At 39.8% G+C, this 18,696-nt stretch overlaps 1 protein-coding gene across 4 annotated transcripts in view; it reads left to right on the plus strand.

The window, feature by feature from the left end:
• The window catches only part of SLC13A5 (solute carrier family 13 member 5), a 423,982-nt gene that overhangs the window by 388,090 nt on the left and 17,196 nt on the right, over window positions 1–18,696 (plus strand). For all 4 annotated transcript variants that reach the window (XM_044054248.1, XM_044054250.1, XM_044054249.1 and 1 more), the window contains one exon: window positions 16,459–16,596. In XM_044054248.1, the coding sequence (XP_043910183.1) occupies window positions 16,459–16,596 (138 nt within the window). The remainder of the gene's footprint in view (window positions 1–16,458; window positions 16,597–18,696) is intronic.

Here is an 18,696-nt window from a genome sequence, read left to right on the forward strand (position 1 = left end):
TGCATTTTGAGATTTAAACTCCTGGCGTTGAGTAGCATAACCCTCATTTTTTTATTTGTGCTGTTTATGGAGGTGGGTTTAACTTTTGAGCCTTGCCTAAAAAAAGGCACTATGGGGGCAGCAAGAGCCTTGGCCAGTATTTGAAAGCTTAGGGGTGACAGGTGCAAGCCATCTCTTGATAAGCAACGAGGCTTGTTGAGCATGTCGTCCCAGGCCGACAGACACTGGATTCCCTTTGAATGCAGAAGCTTAGCCAATTGTTGAAATTGATCATTTTTTCTTTATACTGCGGTATCATTGTTGGTGAGGGCAGGATGCTACTCAGGGTTAGGGTCATACCCACCTGGGCTACATGATCGGAGAGCTCTTCCATGTCTCTTTTCATGTAGTCCAGGGAGGTACGTCTCAGGTCATTCATACCAACATGAACAATGACAAAGTCATATTTGTACTCGTTCTGGACTGCCCTGAGTGCTTGTGTTATGTGGCAGATTCTGACTCCCGACAGGCAGCTAACAGTAACCTTCTCCTTGTCCAGCCTAGTGAGTGTGACGTCCGTAGCTGGTGGATCAGTACTTCATCCTTTTCCAACTAAGTATTTAAATACATTTTGATGGGGACCTGGGTCATTGTTTGCCTATTTACATAGAGTGCCATATTTACTATAAGGTTGCATTCACATACTAGTCCACTTGATCATGCTTGTTGGGCTTTGATTCACATATATTTATGTACATAACATGAATTTTTAAATCTAGTAATAATAAAGTTAAATTATTTAATTTTTTACTATTTATTTCTTAATGTTATGCACTTGCATCAACTATGTGTTTGGCCCCCCTAGTATTCTAGCTGAAATGGTATCATACCTTGTCAACTTTTAATTTTTAATGCTTATTTTCATTATATACATGTATTTATGTATTTCATATAGGTATTTCTAATGTTTTTATATTTTGCATATGGTCTTAATTACACATTTTATATGGAGAAGACATATTGCACTAGCTGAACTGTTTATTTTATAATGGATTTAGAAGTTTTAAATAACCCCGCATGACTTAGGGGATGTAATTTACTGATGATTAATTGTAAATGGTCTAATTGTATCCACTTGTAAGTATATAAAGTGGTAAATTGTTGTCTTAACTTTGTCTGATGAAGTTGGAGCATTGTCTCTGACGAAAGCACTCACAATAAATAGTGTGATGTAAAGTACTTACAGCCTGCTTGCTTTTTTGTTAGTTTACTATGCTGGAAATATATGGCATGGACCATTATTTTCAATGGAGAGAATTTAAACTTTTGTGTGAGTACAGTGCTGGATTGCACTAGACAGGACTGCACTAACTGGTATCTGCAATTGTCCTTACAAATTTGTATGAGTGTTAAAAAGAGTGATTTGCAATTCACAATGTGCCAGTCCAATTGCATGGCTGTAATGTTCAGAGATGTGATCGTAATATATGCCACTGAACTGTGTTAAATCTACACAGGTCAACCATTACTGTACACTCAGTACAAATAGTACAAATCTAGGACTGTTTCTGAATCTAGCTCAGATCCTGGACTGTTTCTGAATCTAGCTCAGAATCTGCACAGTGCATACATAAAAAAATTATATATATTTTCTACACTGTTGCAGAGCAGGTTTTGTGTGTGTGTGTGTGTGTGTGTGTGTGTGTGTGTGTGTGTGTGTGTGTGTGTGTGTGTGTGTGTGTGTGTGTTTCAGATTCCCCCATAATTCAACTTGTCATAATAGGCTCTGAAGAAAATTTAGTTGGAATACCTGGAATAAAATTAATTTAATTTGGTCAGTCTTGGTACAGGCAGGTTCCATTTAATACCGAAAATACATTACCACTTGAAAGTTTCCACACAGGTACATTTTCTTCTATACAATGACGATATGCTTAAGAACTTTATTTCTTGAAAGTTTAAAAGAACCAATGATCAATATGTTGCTGATCTCTCTCTCTCTCACCTGATATATCTATCTATCTATATATATATATATATATATATATATATATATATATATATATATATATATATACACACACACACACACACATATATATATATATATATATATATATATATATATATATATATATATATATATATATATATATAGGTCTACTTCAGTAGACCGAAAGTTTACTTACCCAATTTTCAGTTAGCTGAGATGAAAAGGCCGACAACTGCAGAACACCGACTTCCCACTCCAGGTAAGTGACCACTTGGCTATCCTGAAAAAATAGTAAAACTCACCCATGTGGGGGGTTATGCCTCCCGTGCCCCCACACCCCCCTAGCTAAATATACCAACTCCGAGATCGCACTACAGCGGGGCTAAGGGGTAAAGTTCAACAGGGTGGCCAAGCGGTTACTTACCTGGAGTGGAAAGTTGGTGATCCGGGATGTCGGTGTTCTGCAGTTGTCGTCCTTTTCGTCTCGGCTAACTGAATGGCAGGTAAGTGAACTTTTGGTCTACTGAAGTAGACCTATATATATATATATATATATATATATATATATATATATATATATATATATATATATATATATGTGTGTGTGTGTGTGTGTGTGTGTGTATGTGTGTGTGTTTTTGTATTATTTACAGGAAAATATACAGAACTCTTCTTTTACTACCACATCCACCAGTTCAAGTGTTCTGAAGAGCTAAAAAGAGGGAGAGGAGAACATGTCAGAAGTTCAAAGATTCAAAGATCTGTGAGGTGCAATGCAAGAATTCTGACTGTGCATTTATGATAGCTGGTGACCTCAACAAAGCAGATCTCAGGGAGGTGCTACCCAATTACTACCAAATTGTGGATTTTCCCACAAGGGGAGCAAATAATCCGGACAAGGCTTATACTAACATAAAAGGGGCATACAGGGATGTACAACAACCATACCTGGGTGGTTTTGATCATGTCTCCATAAAACTAATACCAGCTTACAAACCTCTCTTGATCAGAGATATGTCTACTGTGAAACAAATCAGGTTTTGGCATGAAGGAGCCATGGAAAGTGTCAGGGACTGCTTTGATACCACAAACTGGGATGTCTTCAGAGAGGCAGCCACGGTGAACAATCTGGTGAACATAGATGAATACACTGAGACAAATATGGATTACATATCCAAATGTGTGGAGGATGTAATGAACCTCAAAAATATTAAAGAGCCAACCAAAAACCATGGCTAAACAGCAAGGTGTATGAGTTGCTGAGGGCAAGAAACCTGCTTTCAGGGCAAAGGATAAGAAGGGTCATGGCAAGGACTAATCAAAAAAGGGTATCAAGGAGGCCAAGAGGGAGTATGGAAAGAGGATACAAGGATGCTTCAAGGATGAGAACGACTCAAGAAGCCTGTGGCATGGTATTTAACAGCTAACTGACTACAAGGCCAAGCCAGCGCAGTGTGCTGATAGCACTGAATTCCTGGACAATCTAAACACATTTTAAGGCAGGTTTGAAGAGAAAAACAACCTGGAGGCTCTAAAGCTTCTCAATGACCAATAGGAGGAGGCAGTACTCAACTTCAGTGCTGTGGATGTAATGAACCAGCTGAAGAAAGTGATCCCAGGAAGCCTGCTGGCCCTGATAACATTCTGGGGAAAGTATTAAATGGTTGTGCAGACCAACTCAGCATAGTCATGACGGGCATGTTCACTACCTCACTTTTCCAGGAAAATGTACAAGCATGCTTCAGTTACCAGCATAATCTCTCTGCCCAAAAACGCCAACCCCACCTGCCTAAATGATTACAGGCCACTGGCTCTTACATCAAATGTAATGAAATGCTTTAAAAGACTTGTTAAAAGGCATTTGACTACAGTACTATGCCAATACTTTGACCTGCTGTAGTTTGCCTACTGGGCAAATCAATCAACTGTTGATGCCATTTTGGTGGCACATCACCTCACACTGGAGCATCTTGAAGACAAGAACAACTATGCCAGGCTGTTGTTCATAGATTTCAGCTCTGCATTCAATCCAGTGATTACAATGCAACTTACAGAAAAGCTAATCAACCTTGGCATAAATAAAGGGTTGTTCAGCTGGATCCTTGATTTTCTGACTAGAAAACCACAAAGGACCTGTGCTGGTAGCAACACTTCAGGGCGTATTACAATCAGCACTGAAGTACCCCAGGGTTGTGTGCGGAGTCCTCTATTGTTCACAATCCTTACTCATGACTGTTCTGTGAAAGCTAGTATCTGTGGATTCTGACTCATCTGCATCTGTGGGTGTCAGCATCAAAGCTGCACAACAACCAGAACCTGTTGTGCCACAACACAAGGGCAGTTTTGCTTCTGTGAATGATGCTGCTCGTGACACTTTGATGCAGCATCCTAGCAATCTGAAGGACAGCATCACCTCCACAGTCTTGTATGGTTTTGACAATGTCGGGCATGGACTGTAACTCTCCAAACATATAACCAAACCTGGAAGACTTCAGTGTTCTCTAACCAAGAAACTCAAAGGGATTGGCTCGATTAGTTACCCAGATAAACTAAAAACACTGCACTCACTTCCCTCATACAGACAACCACATTGAAATCCCTTTCTTGCCTTTAGGGCTGTCAAAGACCCTGTCTTACTAGACCTTCTCTGCATCAGAAAAATTGGCAATGTTAAAAACGCTCAATCCAAAGAGCTTAACTGAAATTGTAACAGAAGCATAACTTTATGGAGGTATAGGTTTATTTATCCATAAGCATACCTTTCAACTGTACAGATTTTCACCTCATATTTTTGGTTTGTTTTTCATAAAATTGTGGTCTTCTGGCAAATTAGTGGCAAATCATTAAAGACTAAAGTTAGAAAATAATGACAGAGATTTGAGTTTTAGACTTCATACCCTTCAGAAAATTCTTACTAATGCAAAACCTGTTATTCTATCAACTTTCTAAGTTTTTAAGAGCATTATTTAAAAAAATATCCCTATTTTGGGGCCTTTGTCTCACTTTTATGTATGGCTTTGTCCAGATTTCGTGCCCTAAGAGAATGAGAGGTATGCCCATAGGATTCCCTACCAGTGGAAAGAACTTCCATTGCATGTTAAAACACTACCTGGTCCTGGGCATGGTTTGGGCTTAGCCTAGGGTAGGCTAAGGCAGAATTAGTAGACCCAGTAGATGACAACAGGACCTGGGAACAGCTGATGGCCAGCTTCAGCTAGGAAAAATGTGGGCTGTGGGCAAAAAAGTGATGTGACTTGTGGCTTGCAAAACTGCATCTGCATCCCTATCCATCAGCCATGAAAGCAGAATGAAAACCAGCAACCTGAAAAAGAAAATAAAAAGCAATACATGTTTTGTCTGGGAGGTGTACAAACTCTATGTGTGATCTGGTGCAACAATAGTCACAAAGCCATAAGCACAATAGCTGCTGTTCAGCATCTTGCAGAGGGTGGTCTGTGTACCTGCATGTATAGATCTATGAGTGTGGCTAACCATCCTGTCAGCTTCCCACCATCATCATGGTTGTGCTGATGAGCCCTGCTGTGGGTTTCCCATCTCCCCTCATGTATTGATTCTGGGTTTGTGTAATAACTGGATACTCCTCACATGCTGGGATCATGGCAACTATTCCAATAAAATAGGGTATATTATGTGGGTGGGTACAGCTTTGGTTGTGAGGTGCAGCTCTGACACTGGGGCTAGTGTCTTCAAAGCACCTTCCTCTTGGGGAGTCATCATGGTAGAGAGCCTGATGATAAATGGCTGTGTCCCTTGTGTGAGTTCTCTAGTTATCATGAATCTTTTTTTTTTTTTTCTGGTACCTAGTTTAGTGCTTAGAACATAATGAGCATTTGTTTTTCTGCTACCTTGTACATCTGCATTTTTGTAAGCAATACTCACTTCCTGTACAGTGTATACATGCAATACTACATCTTACCTAAACAGACAGAGGATGGATAAGGGTGGTACACATCTGTTGAGTTTATAGGTTGCCAAGTAGTCTGGGTGGTGGTAGCTCTGTGTCATTTTCCCAGTTGCTGCTTTAAGGCTGCTGTCCTGGGGTGCAAGAGGTGGTGGGTAGCATATGCAATATGGAACTGTGCCGTATAAAACACTGTACTAAAAGGAAGCACACCTTGTTGGAGATGCACTATAGTGCTCCTTTGTGGTCATTTATATACCTGAACAGATGTTGCTTGCACAGTAATGTACCCTGTCTTTACACATCCTTTCCAGCTGATGTTAGTAGCCAGACAGGGATAAGTAGCCATGGTACTGGAGAGTATTTAGCATCTCCCATGAGATGTCCAGGTGGAAGCCATCCTGCACAAAGGATGATGCAAGGCAGATACATGCCAGATATGTCCATTGTTGCTTCTGATTAGATATTTGGCACAATACATCATGGATATATCCACTGTGGTCACACACCATCTGAATATCCATTATGTTGTACTTATGGCAGTTAACATTAACATGTGTGTTATCAGTATATGCCCCCAATTACTCCAGAGTCCATTCACACAATAAAATCCTGATATGATGGTTGTTCATTCCACCTGGGATGCAAGCATGTGAATATAGGTGTTGGCATACAGTGGCAGGCATGTTAGAAACTGCTACAATATTCTCTGTGATATGCATGTGATAACCTCCTTACTGATAAAATGTGCTAGCTCCTAAAATGGATAGCACTGTGCTGACTTTGGTTTATATTGGGATATGCTGTCCCCTTCCACTATGTATTTCTATATTTCTACACAATTAGCAGAGCCTGAATAATGTGCTGAAATCTATCCTTGAGCAGTCTGTTTGCTCCTGACTAGTTAGGGCAGTATACAGGAAGCATGGTCTAAAAGAGCATGCTGTTATCGGTGGTGCATGTGCACCACTAGTGGGGGTTACTGTGCACTGCTGTTGTAAGCATATCCACCATCTTGGCTGGATTGCAATATACTTTTTGTATTCACTGAATATTTTATCTGCATTGTCTGGAATTATGGTATTCTAGATAATGGCATGTTTTCTCTGAACTGCTTTACTAATTAGGTATACCATTCCAGAACCTGGTTTTCATATTGCTATGTCATCATGCATTACTGTGAGAATGCATACTGTGTGGTCATCATTTTCTTTTGTCTCTCCACTAGCATTCTGCTTGATACATTACCTTTCATCTTTACTAGCCTTATACATTGTGCATTGCCTTTCTAAGTCTCATTCCATGTCAGTAAGAGAGCAGTGGAAGTATTTCACAAGCTTAAGTGTTTGATTACATTTCCACTATAACTTATATAATTATTATGATATGACTGAGATGTGAAGGTAGGTATAGCAAACAGAATTACAGCAGTTTAGTGAATTACTATAAGTGTAAGTAAGCTAAGTGGTTAAGTGGTTATTTGTGCTCAGAGTACTATCAGACAGGAACAATAGCAAGCAAGTGCTCACAGTGACCATAAGTTGCCGTTCTTACCAAGCACTTAATATTTTTCATCTCTCAAATTGATCAAAGCTGTATGGGATAACCCAAGTGTAAATTATGTGTCTAACCATCTGCCATCAAAACTAGCCTTAAAGGTAGCCACAGTAGCACTTTGCTTGACCAGCAATAGCCACTTACTCTACAGAGTGGGATTACATTGAGTCAGGAATTTATCCCCCCAGGCAGTCTTGTTTATTGGTATAGCTTTATGTTCCTAATGTGGCGGTTTGTGGAGCTGCTAGTTTTGTGAAGAAATACGAAGTCAAACAGGAGTGGGTATTTCATGGCTCAGAAAATAAGACGGGTTACTTCAGTGCAGCCAATAAGCTACTGAGTATTAGGAGAGTCATTCTAATCTATTTGGATAGTTAAACATTTTACAGCCTTTAACTGTCTTGTTGAGAAATCTTTAGGGCCTTTTGAGCAATATGCTTGCATTTGTACTTTCCAGAGGGAGCACTGTGTTAGATGATGAGACCGAAAAGGAAAATTACTGTATGACATCTTTGGATCTTGAAGATATTCCTTTTACAACTGACTGGGCCAGATAGAAAGCTTTCCTAACTATGGGGGCAACATGATGATCAAATAAGAAATTGTTGCCCACATAAATATCCAGGTCTCTTATGATTATGTCTCTCTGAAAAGGAGCGCCATTTGTAACATATAAGGTGCTAATGTGCTTCCCTTTCTTGCATCTAGCTTGAGACTCTTTTTGGTACACCAGGTATGTGCATATTCCAGCATTTCCTGGATGTGTTTAGTATGTGTGGATGACCAGATAACAGCACCAAGCTTGCAGTCATCAACAAATATGGTCAACCACACTTTTGAGATACTGGCATGAATGTCTACAAAGTATATGCTAGATAGGAGAGGGCCTGGCATTGATTAATGAGGTTCCTCACTGGTTGTATTTTTAAAATCAGAAAGTGTACCAGAAACTTTCCCAACCTGGTAACGCTATATAGCCAATTTGCAATCTAGTGGACAACACAGAGGTTCACATTAAGTTTGTCTAATTTTTTCAGTAACACCAGCAAGGGGGAACAGTGTCAAAAGCACTGACAAGGTCAAGATAAGTGGCATGCATAGAGTGACCACTGCCCACAGCCTCTATAATCTTTTCAAACAAGTTTACTAGGTTCAGGAAACAAAACATGCCTATCACACACCATACTGATCAGAATCTTGATCAGTTAAGTTACTTTTGTCTGCATAAATGAGTTCTGCTATGATACATTCCATGGCCTTGCATATAAGGTTGTTGAGGCAGATGTGCCCATAATTACCTAGGTCTATAGATGACCAACTATTGTGTGGGAGAGTCACAGTGGCTGTTCTCCAGGCATCAGGCACAGTCACTCTGGCTAGGCTGAGACTGAAGTGTTTGTAAGCAGAGGCTCAGATAGTGCATACTTAGCACTGATGAAAATGCAGCTTGGTTTGTTGTCTAGTCCCATTGCGGTATTATTCTTAGCCTTTGACAGGGATTCTAAGACTTGTTCCATGATTATTTCAGGAGAGATACTAGCTTTTCAGAGACAGTAGGGTCAACAATGCAGGTAGGTGTGGTAAAGTTAGGAATGAATTTGTCTGCTAATGTATTACCTATGTCCATGAGATCAGAATATGGGATATCATTATAGATGAGCTCAGAGCATTGAAGGACATTATGCCGTAATTCACTGATAAAACTAATGACAGATGTGTAGTTTTCTTTGGCAACCGTAGCAACTGTAAGCTCCTATTCTGATTTACATTGTTAATAAAGGTCTTTAGTTCTTTCCAATGTTTCAGTTTGGCCTTGAGGTAGGAGGGTAGGGATTATTTTACACCTTTATTTCCCTTCTTTTGTTATACAGTTTATTAATATGAGAGTTCCAACAGTGAGGTTTACTCTTGGATTTACCATTTTGTTTAGGACAAATAGGTACTGGATTTTCTATGCAGCTGTTTAGGTGGTGGTAAAACTTGGAGGTGAATATGACAGCCCTATCAGTTGGAATATATTTGGGGGTGTTATTGTTTGGGATGTTGCAAATGTCTTCTATATGCTGAAATAGGTTTGCCTTGGAGAAGTCCTAGAGATAGTCTCATTTTGTGGTGGGGGTGGTACCATTAAGCCTGACAGAAGAGATGACTGATTTGTAGTCAAATTTAACCAGCGATAAGGAAATGCAGGGTGGGGTACAGGCGAGAGTTTGGTTACTAAGGAGCAGGTCAAAGATATTACAGCCTCTGCAATTTACTCTAGTGCAATAGTATTAAAAAAGTTAGGGAAATGATGAGCATATCCATTTTTAGAGGTGTAAGTGGGTCAATAAATGTTTGGGTAACTGAAGTCCCCTAGTGATACAGTATTTTAATTTGATATTTAATACCTCAATGGGTTTAAGGTAATTTTCAAGTTAACTTCTGCTGGTCACATGATCAGTTAGTATAATACTGGTTTCAATTACAGGTTTTCGGTTTTAATAATACATAAGGGTAGAGGTAGATACTGCAGACTTGATTTCTACCTGGCACAAGATATATATTTGATTCAGCTCAGCTTGTCTTTAAGTGCATTTGAGATATGTGGTCAAGGCAAGCCAGTTTTGGCCAAGCAAAGGATTTGCTCACCCAAATGACTGCAGCGTCAGAAATGTACAGTTCTTGAATAACAAAATACAAAGTAGTTACCTGACCTCAACTCTTGTTTAAGTTCACAGAGTGAAGCTAGATCCCCTGGCCTGGCATTGACTTGGTTATGAGTAAAAAAAAATGTCATCTACTTATGTCACACATCAGCTTTGATAGCGGTGAGGACAGGGATTATGTACCATGAAACAATTTCATACAGGCATATCAAGTTATGAGTGTGATTCAGGTAAAGGTCAAACACTTACCTTGGGAACATGACTACATCAAAACTGAAATAAATTTATTTATTTTTATTTTAATTTCTTTATTGCTTTTGTTCACTGGGAAAGTCTGACTAGACACATGCCCCATTTTCAGTTGAGATCTAGGAAAAGGCTCCAAAGTGCGAACAACAGTAACAGACGGAGTGACACTAACATATGAAAGGGAATAATATACAGTAATCTTTACAACATTTTTTAAAAGGAGAACTGCATTTCAAATGTGATAATGTATACAGACAACCATATCACTGTTATTTTCAACAGACAGCACTATGTCTTACAAGAGGTATAGTAGTGAGAGAGCTAGAATTGAGAAATAGAAGACAAGGGTAGTTTAGGGTGAAGTAGTCTAACAAAAGGGGGACGAGAGTGAGGTACAGTACAAGTGAGAGGAGGATATGAAGAGAGTTAAGAATGACTGAGGTTGAAGAAGAGGGATGTGTTAATCTAGTGCAGTACATTTGCAGAGCCAGGAGTTAAGTGACACTTCAGCTGTAGTTTGAATGACTATAGCAAGCATTCCTGTTTTACTGTTAGGGGCATGGCATTCCAGGCTTTTGACAACTGATGGCAGTAGAGGTAACAGCCTGCAATGTTATTAGGTCTGGATAGATGTAGAAGGTCTTTGTCAGAAGAGTGCAAGCTTATTGGTGGGTTGTTTGGTTGTACAAGGTTGGCTAGAGATGGACAGTCATTTGTTTTGGCATTATATTGTGGATAATAGGGAGGTGGGAATATATGAGTTGGTTAGGTAGGTCAAACCAATGGAGGTCTTTGAGGGACAAACAGTAATGTGATCTATGGGGGAGACTGGCTGCTAATTCTGTGGCCTTGTTGTAGGACTGCTCGAGTTTGTTTAGTTAAGTTAGTTGGATATTTGGCAGCACTGGTACTGACTAGAGTAGAAGAGTAGTAGGAACTAGAGTAGGAGAGTAGTAGGAACAATATGATATCGATACCTTGCAGTGTTAGATCAGCTTTTACCGTATATAGAGTCTTAGGTTTTGGTAATTTTTTTCACTGCATGTTGAATGTTCATAGGCTCATAGGTTGGTACTAGGCTATCGGCCCATACAAGCCTAGCCATAACAATTCCCTGGCTATTTCTTCCCACAATATTTATTTGTGGAAGTCAAATTTTAGGTCTTCATCTATGTAAACTCCTAGTAGCTTAGTTTTTGTGACATATTCTATTTTGTTATTGCTGGAACAGCTAATAGTAAAGAAAACTTTATTGAGAGGTATTCAGAAGTGAAGAGAATTAGTTTTGTTTTGTTAGGGTTTAGGAATAACTGGGAGACAGTCAGCTAATATTCTATAGAAGTAGATGATTTCTGGGTCAGTTTTTGTAAGGACTAAAGACTGATTCTATCATCATCTCCACAGCAAACATCCACATACTGTATTAAGGTAACATTCTTACTGGCCCGATCAAAGTCATTAACAAAGATGCTGAACAAGATATGTCCGAGTATAGATCCTTGTGGGACCTCAACTGCATTGGGGGACATGAAGTGATGTCAGTGAACCTTTTAACTGCCTGGAGTCTCTAGAAAACCAGGATACAAAAGAATTGTCAAGGCCTACTCTGGAGACTGCTTTTTGTAAGTGCATAAGGTGGGAGACAGTATAAAAAGGTTTGGAGAGATCAAGAAAGAGAGCAGATAAAAATGTATCATCATTTCTCTTTGTGTTAAAGGTATTAGTGAAGTTAAGGAGGGTGGCGGAGGTACTGTGGTGAGGACGAAATCCATGCTGTGAAAGAGGGAGGAGTGGATTGTGTATGATATAGTGCAGGAGTTGGGTCTGAATGTGCTTCTCAAATATTTTTGATAGGGAAAAAGATGACAATGAATCTAAAATTTGTGAGTTCACTATAATGACCACCTTTGTGGATAAGGAGGATCTAACATTTCGTCAACAGTAAAGGTACACAAGATTCACTAACAGAGTGGTTTATTAGAACTGAGACTGAGTAAGCTATGGCATCTACTGCTTTGTTTAGATATTCACTGGTGCTAGGGTGGTGGGTTTTAGTTTAAGTAGTAGTTTTTTGATGGTAGCAGGGGGGGGTCTGTCTGGAGAGAAAGAGCATGGGGAGTTATGAGAGTCTGTAATGTGTTCAAAGCATTGCTTTGTGTAGAAATGCTGAGCAAAGAAGGGACTGATTTAATAAAGTTAGAGTTAAATTCATTAGCAATGTTATCTGAGATACAATATTTGAGTGTAGGTGAAGGCTGTGTTGAATGGCCAGGATTTAAGAAGCTGATTTATGGAAAACCAGAATAATTTGGGGTTCTGGTCATTTTTATTTTTAAGGTTAGTGTAGTATGTTTTTGTCTAATTTAATATGGTATTAAATATACTATAAATGCTATATTTAGAGGGTATACTACTTTTAAAGGACACTGCCCATTATATGACTTTGAGAGTTCATAGTTTCGTAGGTGTGTACTAGGCCAATGGCCCTGGAGCCTTTACAAGCCTAGCCCATAGGATTACTCTGGCATCGTGCCACTCGACCTTAGTTCCCAGTGCCTCTGTCGAGTAGAGCCACTGGAGTGATCTCCAAGGTGAATTTTCTATTTCCCATCCACTCATCAAGATTTCTCTTGAATAGGGCCAGTGAGGTGCTCTGCTTGACATGTATGGGAAGTATATTCCATAGCATGGGCAGTATCTGGGTTATGAACCTGTCCCTCCAGCATCTTCTGTTGATTGTGGTAATGAGGTTGAGGTCTCTGGAGTGTGTGGTGTGGAGGGATTGGGATTTCTTTAGATGTAGCATTTCTAACAGAGCTGGGTCAGACATGGCTTTGTAAGTCAAGCAGAGGTCGCCTCTAAACAGGCGAAATGAAACAGAGAATAGTTGGAGTTTTTTGAGTCTGTCCATATAGGACAAGTGTTTAAGGCCTAGGATCCTCTTTGTGAGGTACTTTTGCGGCCTCTCCAGTTGTTGCAGGTGTCTAGTGAGGTACATGCCAAGTGGGGCATTGTACTCAATGATTGGCCTAATGAGGAAGAGTAGAGGGAGACAATGACCTATTTCTTCCTGGATGCAAAACCCTTAGTAATGAGATGTGCCACATAGAAGGATGTTCTGACCACAGTAACAATGTGGTGGTCAAAAGAGAGGTTAGTGTCAACCTGTGTTCCCAGATCACTTATAATGCCTTCTGTGTTCAGTGGACTACCATCGATGTGGTAATTCAAGGGAACCGGGTTTTTCCCAAAGGGGTGATGACACATTGTTTGGCATTGAGCTTAAGGCCATGGTTGTGACACCAGTCGTTGGTCTCAGTGAGGCCTTTCGGTAGGATGTTAACATCACTTGAGGAGTTAATAATAGCTCCCAACTTGCAATCATCTGTGAACATTGTCAGCCAGAGTCCCTTCATGTTGGTCTGGACTTCAGAGAAGTAGATACCAAAAAGGAGAGGACCCAGGACTGAACCCTGCTGAACCCTGTGGGACTCCACTCATGACTGGTCTGCAGTCTGACTTGGAATCAGCTACTTTCACACTGTGGGTTCTATCTGTGAGCCAGTTTGCAATCCACCTAGGGATATAGGGGTTGATACCTAGCTTAGTGAGTTTTTCTATGATTCCTGAGTATGGAATGGTATCAAAGGCCTTGGCCAGATCAAGGAAGGCTATATGAACCACCTTGCCTTCATCCACAGCTCTGATGACTGACTCAAAGAAGTCGACCAAGTTGAGCAGGCATGATCTACTCTTCACAAATCCAAACTGTGTAGGATCCAGAGTTTGGGGATTCCCTATATCCTTGTTTATTAGGTCCATGATGATGCTTTCTATAGCTTTGCATATCAGACTCATCAGGCTAATGGGGTGATAGTTCCCAGGGTCTGTAGTCATTCCTCCTTTGTAGAGAGGGATGACTTTAGAGGTGCGTCATTTGGTAGAGACAAAGCCTGAGGTGAGGCTGTGATTGAACAGGGCACACAGGTAAGGTGCCAGTTCACTCTGTAGTTCATGTAGAACACAGCCAGGGATATTGGCAGGTCCCATAGAAGCTGTATTCTTGGCTTTGGACAGTGCTGTTTTAACCTGTGCAGCAGTAATACTGGGTGCCTGGAAATCTACTGGTATTGTGATTGGTCCTTTGGGGAGGGGATAAAGCTGCCACTGCATCTGTCAGCCAGTATATTGGCAATACCTGCTGGCTCGGAATAGGAGGTACCATTGTGCAGTAGCTCAGAGCAAATCTGGGTATTGCCATGGAGATTCTTTACATAACTATAGAAGGCCTTGTTGTTGTCTTTACTATCTGCTGCAATTCTGTTTTCATAGCTAGCTTTAGAGGATTTGATGAGGGATCTCAAATTTTTGTTGAAGCTGATAAGGGAGTTTTTCCATTCTTGGGACTTCACCTTATTCTGCATCAGTTTCCTAATGTTGTAGAGTTTGTTTATGGCAGGGGACCACCAGATTGGCTTTTTTTTTTGTTGGAGGAGAGCGTCTTGGTTCTATTGGGTATGGCGAGATCCATGCATTTGTATATGTGTTCCTACAGTGCATTGGTGTATGATTTAGCAGTCATGCATTGGTGTATGATTTAGCAGTCATGCAACTATTCTCCATTTGCATGGGTGGTGTGAAGTTAGCCACCTTTGTTTTTAGGAGCCCAAAGTTAGCTTTGGAGAAGTTTTTCATGGTGGTTACCTTTTCAGGGGGGGAGGGTATGTGGATTTCCAAGGTGATAAGTTTGTGGTCGGATCTAACCAGGGAGGAGCTGACTATTGGTGAGATGATTTGTGTTTTTCAACGTTGTGCCCTTAAACTGAACCTCTTCTAGTAGGATCTTGCACACATGTTCAGAGTGCAGCAGCTGTAGATTAAGGGTGGCCTTGCCTAATATATATAATACAGAAATAATGCAAATAAACCCCATTTCATGTACAGTAATTGTTTCTAACACTGAAAATATACATTACTGGTAATAGTTACTACATTACAAATAAGAAGTGTAGAGTGTAAATCCCATTATTGATTCACACGTGCAGCTTTGTGTACTGTACTGACCTGTCTTAATGTAATGTAAGGGGGTGTTATGTGCAAAGACACACTGAAATTTCCCTGCATAAATAACATTGGAGGTTATTAATGAGTTTCCTTGTCATGTTGCTTTGAATTTTCCTGGAAAATTTATGTCATCAGTAAGATGAATCCATTACCAGTGAAACGATGAGTCATACTGAAATAATAACACTTCAACTTCCTGAAAATGCCAATAAGTCATTACTTTATTGACCTGTTGAGCTTGCCAGTTATTTCTGCAGACTATATTTTACAAGTACCTACGATAACCTAAAGTCCCTGCGCTCATCAAACAAATTACTAGTTCAAATAAATAAAACCAACAATCTGGCCAGCGATTTACTGTTCTCTAACGCAGTAGGTAAAACCTGGAACACTCTCCCTGATCACCTAACCTCCCTATCCTCAGCTCGCCTATTTAAAACCAAACTTAAAACATATCTTAAATCTCACTGGTTATGCCCCTGTGCTAACCCAGACTAACTACCACACTTGTATCCTGACACTTCTCTACATAACAGCATATGCTAGTTAATCCTTTATTAACAATAGTGTGCATGTCACTATACTGATCAATAGTAGTATTATTTTAATAATTAATCTTATACTAGCAAATAATGTGTGTGTGCCTTTACTGTTCAATAGTGTGCTTTTTGCTTACATAGTTTTAAACATTTACTGTATAACTGTACTGTTTAATAGTGTGCTATATATTTTTTACTCATCTTTGTATCTACATCCTTAGCTGTCTTATAACAGGAATCATGTTACTCATATGTCAAAAGGCAAGGAACTGTTATAATAGACAAAACTTTTTAATGTACCTGTGTTTTGTAAATACTACTCTAAAGTGTGGAGCTTTTCTCCCCAGGCCTCCACTGAAAATGGACATCTATCCAGTTGGACCAGCCCGGTCAACAAATGTAAAATAAATAAAATAAATAAATAAATAAATATTGCTATAATTCAAAGAGTGCAGAAACATGTTTTACAGTAATGAGCCTGATCTAGTGCATTGTACTTTTTTCTAGTCTCAATCCATCGGGATGAACCCTCTGTACATCATGATACCTTGTACGTTAAGTGCATCATTTGCATTCATGCTTCCTGTAGCAACTCCACCAAATGCTATTGTGTTTTCCTATGGCCATCTGCGGGTCTCAGACATGGTAAGTACACTATTGCTAGACAATTAATTCTAATTCTACTGAAATAGCATTATGAATGCCAAAAAAAATGTAGTGAGCAAGAAGCATATAGATCCTTGCGTATGTATTAGGAACCCTGGTTTTCATAGAAATATGAACCTACATATCAATGTTTTTAAATGAAATGGTTGGATCTGTGGGGATAAAACTACACAACAGATTTACAAGCTAAGAACACAGATGAACTCAGAAAGTCTTCGATCTAGAACAAACAGCAAAAAATGACTGGTTGTATTGTGTGCACAGAGCGTAAACCATGCAGTCAGATTTAAGCTGTAACAGAGTATAAAAAGGTTGTTTTTCTTTCGGCTTTTCCTGGTTAGGGGTCGCCACAGCGGAACTCCAGTCCACTAATGATTGGCAGTAGATTTTTACAGTGCCGAGGTGCCAGCTCGCCGCCCAATCTTCAACGAAGGCACGCCCATTCACGCATGTCTTTCGAACGCTACTCGACCAAGGGGAGGACATGCAGACTCCGCACAGAAGGTGCTCCAGCCAAGAATCGAACGGGAGAACCTCTTGCTGTGAGGTGACAACACTACCGCTGCACCACCGTGGCTTCCACCACCGCGGCTATAAAAAGGTATTTGCAAATAAAACATAAAAAGAAATAAGGGGAAGGGGTACTTCCAAACAGTTGTGCATCTCTTTTAATTTTATTTTATTTATACTGATATGAACCTTTTACTCATTTTTACACATTGATACAATGGAAGAATCTGCTTGCAGAAAAATGGATTTCTAGACAGAACCTGCAGGCAAAAAAAAGATGTCTCACAGATTTTCTTTAAGGTGCAGCAGTAGCGTTGTTGCCTCACAGCAAGAGGTTCTCCCATTCGTTCTCGGCTGGAGCACCTTCTGTGTGGAGTCTGCATATCCTCCCCGTGGTCGAGTAGCATTCGAAAGACATGCGTAGAATGGGCGTGCCTTTGTTGAAGGTTGGGCGTCGAGCTGGCACCTCAGCACCCGTAAAAAAAATCTACTGCCAATCATTAGCGGACCGGAGTTCCACTGTGGTGATCCCTAACCAGGAAAAGCCGAAAGAAGAACATTTTAGGAAATTAGTAAGGCTATACTTTGCTGTCTGAAAATTCTAGCAAGCAAGATTTGTGAAGCAAGAATAGTGGAATGAAAAACTGTATAAAAGAAAAGAAAAGGCAGGGTAAAATGTCTGATAATGATGATAACCAAATAGCTATACAATTAAAAAATGGAAGCAATAATAAAAATTAACAAAATGTATTGGAGCAAGAAAGGAGAATGGGCAATACGATATTTTTATTAGTAATCACTCTATTATATTAAATATATATTCAGCCTTTCTTGATGAGATACACTGCAGTAAGCCAGCCTGCTGGTGTGGCATACAGGCTTCTATCCTGACTGCAAAATCAATTACCTGTTTTGGTAAACAGCTTGGGTTACTGGACAACCAGACAGTTAAGAGGAGAAGGAGTGAGGGCCTAAAGTATCTTGCCTTTCTCATTAGAGAGGGCGGTGAATAGGTTTTCCTGATACTTCATAAATGTAATGGTAGTAGCAGTTCACTGTGCTAAAAGCAATGGAGAGTGCAGCAGAGATGTCTTGAACTAAACATTTTCTGAAGCGGGAGAAGATGAGTAAAATAAGTACTGGGATCATGCTGGTGTAGTTTGAATTAACAACAAATATACAAATAGGCTGTAGTTAACCACACTGGACAAACGCACGTTCAAAGCCAAAACAAAATCCAGTGATAGAAATGCTTACTTTATTACACATAAAACAGAGCTTTCAGGAAAACACCCTTCATCAGTATTCATTATAATTAGAATTCTATTGGTCAGCTGTGTCACGTGTCCTATTTCTCTAGGGTTTGCCTGATTTTAAACTGTATTATGAATACTGATGAAGGGTGTTTTCCCAAAAACTTTGTTTTATGTGTAATAAAGTAAGCATTTCTATCACTTAATTTTGCATTGGCTTTGCAATTTGAATTAAACCACTCCCAGTGCAATAGCAAAGTTTTGCAGTCTACTGCACATATGTTCAACCTGCATTTATTATATGCTACATATTGAA

Source organism: Protopterus annectens, chromosome 13.part0 (assembly GCF_019279795.1).
Source record: "Protopterus annectens isolate FY-2018-M chromosome 13.part0, PAN1.0, whole genome shotgun sequence".
NCBI lineage: Eukaryota > Metazoa > Chordata > Ceratodontiformes > Protopteridae > Protopterus > Protopterus annectens.